General features: G+C 33.1%; 1 protein-coding gene and 1 pseudogene across 1 annotated transcript; both read left to right on the top strand.

The window, feature by feature from the left end:
• The first annotated feature begins 2,089 nt into the window (after positions 1-2,089).
• On the top strand, positions 2,090-3,965 carry LOC149577198 (uncharacterized; annotated as a pseudogene).
• Positions 3,966-7,085: 3,120 nt separating this feature from the next.
• Positions 7,086-8,158, top strand: LOC149577197 (uncharacterized). The gene is made up of 3 exons (XM_089795847.1): positions 7,086-7,115; positions 7,300-7,514; positions 7,912-8,158. The coding sequence occupies exons 1-3, from the start codon at positions 7,086-7,088 to the stop codon at positions 8,156-8,158; spliced, it is 492 nt and encodes a 163-aa protein (XP_089651973.1).
• Positions 8,159-8,514: the final 356 nt, after the last annotated feature.

Below are 8,514 nucleotides of genomic sequence, written 5' to 3'. Positions count from 1 at the left end.
CCTAAAATCAGTGTGGAAGATTCTAATAATGATGCCTCTGAGCCATAGGTAAATAAGCTAAATGAATACTTTACCAATTAGTCTATTTGATGTTAAGTTCCAATACAAAGTGAATATATCTATTTTAAGCAAGCAATGATAACAATGCGTAGGATGTTGGAATGCAGCCTGACAATCCTTCTAAACAATATGTGGATGTTGAAGGTTCGCATGATGTGCATCCCAGTAGTGGAGGTATACATTTTCTATTAAATTTTTTATATGTAATTGAAATTGGTGATTGGATTAACGTAACATTTTGTATAGCAGCTATAGAGGATCGAGGGGTTGATGTTCCTGAGCATGTTGACATTGAGTCCAAAAAAAATGATGTGGTCGGATTAGGAAAAGAGTGCCACAATTATGTTATTTAAAATAATTAAATACTTGTAACAATTATAATAAATTATTTTTAATTTAACTCTTTTATTTGTTATTGCAAAGGACCCCCCATTGCAACAACATAGGAATTTGAGATCATCAAGAACAGAGAACAAAACAACTGATGAGGGGGGAATTGATGATGACAATGATGCTCCTCTTAGAGCTTACATAGAAAAAAGAAAGAGAAAGAAAAAAAGAAATGATTGTCATCTACATACCTTAATTGATAATGACTGAATTTGATGTCTCAATGAATTTAATTATGCGTTAATGAATGTTCATGAATTATGTGTTAATGCAGAATATTGATGAATGTTGCATGTTAACAAATCTAATGTGTTAATGAATGTTATCATGTGATATTGATTGAATGTTATCATGTGATATTGATTGAATGTTACATTTTATTAATGTTTGAAAGAATGAATGAATGTTAGATGTTAATGGGGAATGTAGAGTGATGTTAGGGGGAGGGGGTTGGGGCCAAATGAGCTTCCACCTTCACATGGTTGGCCCTGTTTAGTAGAGAATATTAAACTATTTTCGAAACAAAGTGAAGCTCAATAAGATACTAAATATTTCTCTATTTTGTCCTACATTTAGATTTTTTTCCTATGCATCTAAGGCTTCATGCTTTGAATTTTCATGAAGTTCTAAATTGTATCTTTTTATTGCATCCTTGGATCTCAACACTGTCTTGGGACTGTGTTATCACCAATCATACGATTATCATAATTAACTAGGGAAACAATGAGTCCCTATGTTTCATTGGATCTCATGCAATGATAGAAAGAAAATGAGAGTATAGATACTTGTGATGACACTTGAGAAAACCTTTGCATGTCTACCTTACATTATCATACAATCAACTTATGATTCATGCATGTGTACAAGTTCTTAAAATTTACAGTACAATTTCCTCACTATCATGATTAGCCTCCCTTTTCCAAATGATGCCTAACTCAACAAGCGAGAGGGGAAAAAGACTGACCAACATCCACCTCATGCCAATAGATTGTAGTTAGAAAATGTCAGAATCAAAAGATCATAATTCAAGTCAATAGAAATAATTAAAATATTGCCTGTATATGATTTGCAAAACACTATCAATTTTACCAATCTTATTTATAAATTATTCGAATAGGAGGACCTATGGAAAAGATTTAGACTAACAAGATATCAAGTCATGGATATTCGTAAAATAATAAAATACTAATTGACATAAATTTGTATTTAGTGTCATCACATTTAGTTCATTGTATTGAAACATCAAATGCACACAGATAAATAGTTAGTTGATAATCAATTTTTTTATTCACATAATGAGTTAATAAAATGGGTTGTGACAAATAATATAGAATGCTCATGGAATGTAGAAAAGACAAGAAAGCTTATGAATAATATAACCAGGGTCACAAATGTCATACTCAGCATCTCACCTCATTGTAACTGAGCCTAAATTGGAGAGTTCAATCTTCAAAAAAAATCGCAAACCTTAATTTGATTTCTACTTTTTTGTATCATGGATTGTTTAAGCAGTATACAAATCTAGTCCTAATGTCATTATTGTTTTTTCTTGTGAAGGTATATGGGCAGGTATGAAAATTGTGTGCTATTTGATGGGAAAACTTATGAATGGGTGGGAATAAGTTGACAGCGCAGTATTATGGGTAAGGTAAGTATTATCTTCATGCTCAATTTTCCTTATCCAAGTAGAAAAGTATACTATTTAAAAAAATTTCCAATCTAATTATATAGCTCTGGAAATAATGTATTCATAAGGCAAAATGTTTGCCTATCTCATCTTTTAGAATTGTCGATTGTATTTGTTTGATTATTTACAGCACATGCTTTATCAAGTATTAAACATTTTTTCCTTCTCTAATTGAAATTTTGAAGTATGGAATGCTTTGACTAACTCTCAAATGCTTAGAAAATCTTTAGCTATTCTTATTCATACATAAGGATTTTTTGACTCTACTCAAGAAGTCCTGAATTTTCTACATAATGTACATTCCCTAAACTTTGGTGTAAATGTACTGACATTAATAGTTGTCTCCTACAAAATCTTCCTCATACAATCTATATTTGAATTTACTAGGGTGTGAGAAACTTTTAGCTTGTTTATAATACTTAAGTATATATTTTCATTTTTCCCTATTTGGAAGACTTCCAATTGAAGCAATATTTCTTAAATATCTGGTTTTCATCTTTAGCAACCTTGCCTTGGGTGTAGTATATATTTGTTAGGGGTCATTTCTCTCTGTAATTTTGACTCCCCATGTTAGTGAACTCTTCTCATCATTACATTTCCAAGAGAAGCAACATATGGGTAGCACACATGCACATGATACAAAATAACTGAAGTATGTCTATAAATTGACAATCAGTTTCATGCGATTCCCATGCTTGATAGTACTCCATCTTTGATTTGGTTTAACGTAGCTCGAAGACAACAATTTTTTTTAGGGACCACATTGCATTTTACCAATCTGCTTTAGTATTCAAAATAAATTGATTATTCGATTATGTATGCAGAACAATTTAAATTTAACTTTTTCCTTTGTATTTGAAAATACTGACTTAGTTTTACCAAGCTACAATTAATATTTTACTTCCTTTATGTGTTCTGCAGCCTACTTATGGAACCGCTATTACAGGGAAGGGCATTGTCATCTGCAAATAACCTTCTGATCCAACTATTACATTGGGCAACTTCTCAATCATAATTTCATTCTTATCAATTGTGTTTGGGGTTGTAGCTGTATTTTATTCCTACAAAGGGAAAGCTATTCCTGTGTACGCTCTCTAGAGGACCACTTCTTTGGTGGTGTTTTTCGCTATTGTTGTGTAAGTAATCACAAACATATGTCTTGATAGCTTTTGAATTTAACCGTGTTAGCATTTTTTATCATCAATGTTTGGAATCTTAAAAAGAAAATAGAAAAATGATAGGTGCATTTTCAATATACTAGTCAGCACATTTTTAATATTCTCTGTCTACAGTGTACAGTCAATTTCTTTTCCCTGTTTAGGTGTTTGAGGACGTAAATGTTGAATGCAAGAGAAAATTCAAGGATTGGATAACATTGTTATAATTTAACGTGAGATGAACTAGTGGAGTTTAATCAACTAGCTATTTGAAACAACTTACTACTTTGACCTTTTCAATTTTGGATATAAATAAAAGGGTGTCTAGATTGCTAAATGTGTTTGCCCATGCTAATATCATGTATCTTTATACCAGGGCCATCTCTTTTCTTGCGGAAGCCTTGATGATGTGGGCTACAATCATAGAGAGTCTGCATAGAACACGAAATGTACATCATGATCTCACAACAAAATGGCCAACTGCAAAGACTAGCTTATATGGTGGAGCTGCCTTCCTGGCTTTAGATGCTTCTTTGTTTTGGCTTATATGCCAAATTCTTGCCCTTAATGCAAGGGCAGATTATGAAGAAGACGAGGAGGACATCAAAGGTTAGTATGGGCAGGTATTGACAATTGAATATAACATTCCAACTAGAGCTGCTCATGCCTAACCTATGACTGTGGGTTTAACAGTGACCTACATACTTTGTTCAAACTATTCCTTACTGACAATGTGTGTAAACAATTAATGTTTAAAATCATTTGTAGACTCTCTGAGGAGTTTAATGACAAATATATCTTTCATAAAAGTAAATCATTTGCCAATATGTGATATATTAGCACTTAAATTTGTATGCATGTACATAGTAAACTAAAAATCTCAGGCAAGTTGACATTATATTGTAGCTATTTTAAATTGGGTTTGCGAAATGTATATGCACCTACTTTTAAAATTTAGATCTTAATGCCACATTATTTGGGATTATATTAGCAACTAATAAATTAATGAAGGTAGAACTCTTCCTCTACTTTTCTACTATCTCTCCACCTGCAGTAAACAATTATATCCTTGAGGCCAAGCTTAGAGAAAAGCACAAGATACAAATACTCTATTTAATAAGTGATCTATTTTATGTATTTTGTCAATTTAATGAGTGATCAATAAAATCTAACATTTTCTTTAGTTTCATAAACTTTGAAATTTAATTATTATTTGGCTTTACCTAAAGGGATCCTAAAAACTTAATTCAAGGTACACGAAAAACAAGCATTTTGTTTTCTGGGTGGTGCTTCAACTGCATTATTTCTTGGTGAAAAAATCTTTTACTAGTTCTTATTTACTTTGATTTCTATGAATTGAATCTTTCTTTGGGATGTTTATCTTATGTCATCCATATATCTCGACTATCTCTTGAGGGATAGCAATGCTTTCATAGCAGTAGTTATATAGATCTATCATCCAGATTGTTCAGCCTTTAATTTTTCGCTTGTGAAGTGCACATTACAATTTGTGCTATGATATTTCAGTACCTATTTGTTATACTATTTTTATTATATTCCAAATGAATCATTTTTATTGCACGGTCAAATCTTAGTGTCAAGATATAGCTTGAATTGTGTTGTTAAGACATATCTTTGGAAGAGGCTACTTTCCCAATATCATGACAAAGAAAAGTCAATCATTCTGCTACAAGCATTGGACATGGCACATTACAATTATAATAGGCTTTACGATTATGTAATGTCTCATTTGGAAATATGATTTTTTTCTTACAGCTAAATAAGGGGTAGCTGAAGCCAAGAGTTTTATATTGAAGTATGATAGAAACATCTTTTGAAGTGACAGTTTCTAAAAGTAGTTCAAGCTGAAGAAAAAGACACAAGTTCAGAAAATGAGTCTAAATTTCAAGCTAACTCCGCTAGCCTAAAATTTGATCTTGATAAACTAGTAGAGAAACATTAGAAGCTACATGACCAATTTTGCAAAAAAAGAAAAGAAAGTAAAGTAAGGAGATTTTGATCTATTACTCCTCCATCTGAGGAATTCAAAGATCCTTTTTCCTCTTTGTCCTTTTGTGGGTTCAATTCTTGAGAGTCATCTTGGCTAAACCATCCGCTAAACTATTTCCATTTCTGTAGATGTAACCTGCTTTAATTTGTTAATAAAACATAACACAACTTCTAATAGAGAATGCAATCTCCAATTTGGGTTAGCCTTTGATCTTACTACATTTATCACAATCAACGAGTCCCCTTCAATTTCTAATTTTTGCTAACTTCAATTCTAGGCACAGGGATAATCCTTTTAGTAAGGCTTTGAATTCCACCATATTATTGGTATCCTCAGCTAGGGGTAGTGCTAACCTTGCTACAGTCTCTCCATTGTTAGAGTGAATGATACATCCAACACCCAATGGGTTGTAGTTTCCTCTTGGGCTCCATCAAAGTTTAACATGTACAACCATTGGTTGGCTAGGCCCATTTATAATTCTCTCTTTTCCTCAAGCTAACTTTCCCTCCTTTACCTATAACCCAAGAGAAAATGAGTTTGAACCAATATAACCATCCCATCCGGTATGAAAATTCAGGGAAGATTATTGAACTAAGATTCATGAATTCATTGTTTCTAACTTTCTACTATTGTTGCTTCTATTTTGTTTAACAATAAAATAATGCCCATGCCTTTGTTTTGGAAGATTCTCCTATTCTTTTCATTCCACAATTCCTAGATAAGGATTGAGGGTGATATAATCCACACAAGTTTTCACATAAACTCTCTTGGTTTATTAATGTTCATGATTGAAAAAGGGACAACATATCATTTGGTAAGGCATAGAGCCACCCTAGTTTTGCACACAACCATTGCTAATGTTGTGATGAAAAAAATGGGTGAGTAGTAGATGATTGGCATATTCCTCATTCATTTGGAAGAGGGGGCATATTGATGGCCCTTGGAATCCAAACCTTTTAAACTTGTCTACAATCAAGATCTTCCTTTGTAACACCACCGAAGAAAAGACTGTCACTTTTGACAAGGACACTTTTCTCTAGCATAACTAAATTGGCATTTGAGATTCAGTTTGATTTTGTTGATTGGAGATTACCTTGTATGCTTCCTTTCCACTGTATTTTCTTGATTTAGCACCATTCCAAATGATTTCATCACTACTTGGTTTAAGAATGAAAAACCTATCTTTGAAGATTTTATTTAGGTTGTTTATGTCTTCCCGATGCAATCTTAGACTTTCCAATTGTTTCCATTTCAACATACTCTTAGGGTTAGGCTCTGGATTGTAATGTTGTCCTTGGCATATTTTCCCCATCTTTCAAGGCATTTTTTTTCATCCTTCTGAATTCAATAGTTGTCTAATGATGGGTATCCTCCCCATGAATCATCCCAAAATAAAGCTTTACTTCCCTCTATTATGTTCCATGTGGTGTGGTCTAGTAAATTATTTTGCTAGAGTTAGATATAAAGATCCATATTTAGGATCCTTTGGGAAATTTCATAATTCTTAAGGCTTCCCCCATATTTAGGTTTGCAAGGTATATCTCTCTTAAGATTCTAACCCATTTGAAATGTGGTTCATGATGAATTTTCAAAAAATAATTTGCCCCTAAAGCTTGGTTTTGATGTAGTTGATTTTTGATACTAGTTCCCCCATATCCCACTAGTTAACAAATTCTGTTCCAAGCCATAAAAACAAATTTCTTATTGGTATTTGTTCCTTTTAAAAAAGAATTTCCTCATTTTCTTTACAATATCCATATAATTACCCATTAGTAACAAGATGCATGACATCAAGTATATCGGGATTGTTGTTAGTTTAAATTTCTAGGGACCACATTGCATTTTACCAATCTTCTTTAGTATTTATAATAGATTGATTATTTGATTATGTATGCATAATAATTTAAATTTAACTTTTTCCTTTGTATTTGAAAATACTGACTTAGTTTTACAAAGCTACAGTTAATATTTTACTTCCTTTATGTGTTCTGCAGCCTGCATCAGGAACCACTATTACAGGGAAGGGCATTGTCATCTGCAAATACCCTTCTGATCCAACTATTGCATTGGGTAGATTCTCAATCATATTGTCAATCTTATCAACTTTGTTTGGGGTTGTAGCTGTATTTTATCCCTACAAAGGGAAAGTTGTTCCTGTGTACACTCTCCAGAGTACCATTTCTCTGGTGGTGTTTTTTGCTATTGTTGTGTAAGTAATCGCAAACATATGTCTTGATAGCTTTTGAATTTAACCGTGTTAGCATTTTTTATCATCAATGTTTGGAATCTTAAAAAGAAAATAGAAAAATGATAGGTGCATTTTTAATATACTAGTCAACACATTTTTAATATTCTCTGTCTACAGTGTACAGTCAGTTTCTTTTCCCTGTTTAGGTGTTTGAGGACGTAAATGTTGAATGGAAGAGAAAATTCAAGGATTGGATAACATTATTATAGTTTAACGTGAGATGAGCTAGTGGAGTTTAATCAACTAGCTATTTGAAACAACTTACTACTTTAACCTTTTCAATTTTGGATATAAATAAAAGGGTGTTTGGATAGCTAAATGTGTTTGCCTATGCTAATATCATGTATCTTTATACCAGGGCCATCTCTTTTCTTGTGGAAGCCTTGATGATGTGGGCTACAATCATAGAGAGTCTGCATAGAACACGAAATGTACATCATGATCTCAGAACAAAATGGCCAACTACAAAGACTAGCTTATATGGTGGAGCTACCTTCTTGGCTTTAGATGCTTCTTTGTTTTGGCTTATATGCCAAATGCTTGCCCTTAATGCAAGGGCAGATTATGAAGAAGATGAGGAGGACATCAAAGGTCAGTATGGGTAGGTATTGACAATTGAATATAACTAAGGAATTTTTTTTTTGTTTTAATTTGTATCTGTTGCAATTGTGACGTCAACCATAAGCATTGCAACGGGGTTGCTGTACTGGCGATGCCAACTGTCATCACAATTGTGACGTCAACCACAAGCATTGCGACAGGGTTTCTATAGTGGTGATACCAACTACTGTTGCAATTTCCAGGGTTTCTGTCACAATTGCAACATCAGCCACAAGCATTGCGACGGGGTTGTTGTAGCGGTGATGCCAACTGCCATTGCAATTGCCAGGGTGTCTATCACAATTGCGATGTCAACCACAAGCATTGTGACGGGGTTGCTGTAGCTGCAATGCCAACTATA

Source organism: Cupressus sempervirens, chromosome 1 (assembly GCF_028749045.1).
Source record: "Cupressus sempervirens isolate cs-2001-9-10 chromosome 1, ASM2874904v1, whole genome shotgun sequence".
Lineage (NCBI taxonomy): Eukaryota > Viridiplantae > Streptophyta > Pinopsida > Cupressales > Cupressaceae > Cupressus > Cupressus sempervirens.
The sequence above is the reverse complement of the archived record's forward strand: the minus strand, read 5'-3'. Positions and strand labels throughout refer to the sequence as shown.

What these genes read in the sequence shown, in the direction of transcription:
- LOC149577197 (XM_089795847.1), top strand. Translation starts at nt 7,086, where the DNA reads ATGCATGACATCAAGTATATCGGGATTGTT. An exon ending in TCAAGTATATCGGGATTGTT is followed by an intron (nt 7,116 to 7,299) that starts GTTAGTTTAAAT and finishes TGTGTTCTGCAG; the next exon opens with CCTGCATCAGGAACCACTAT. An exon ending in GTGTTTTTTGCTATTGTTGT is followed by an intron (nt 7,515 to 7,911) that starts GTAAGTAATCGC and finishes TCTTTATACCAG; the next exon opens with GGCCATCTCTTTTCTTGTGG.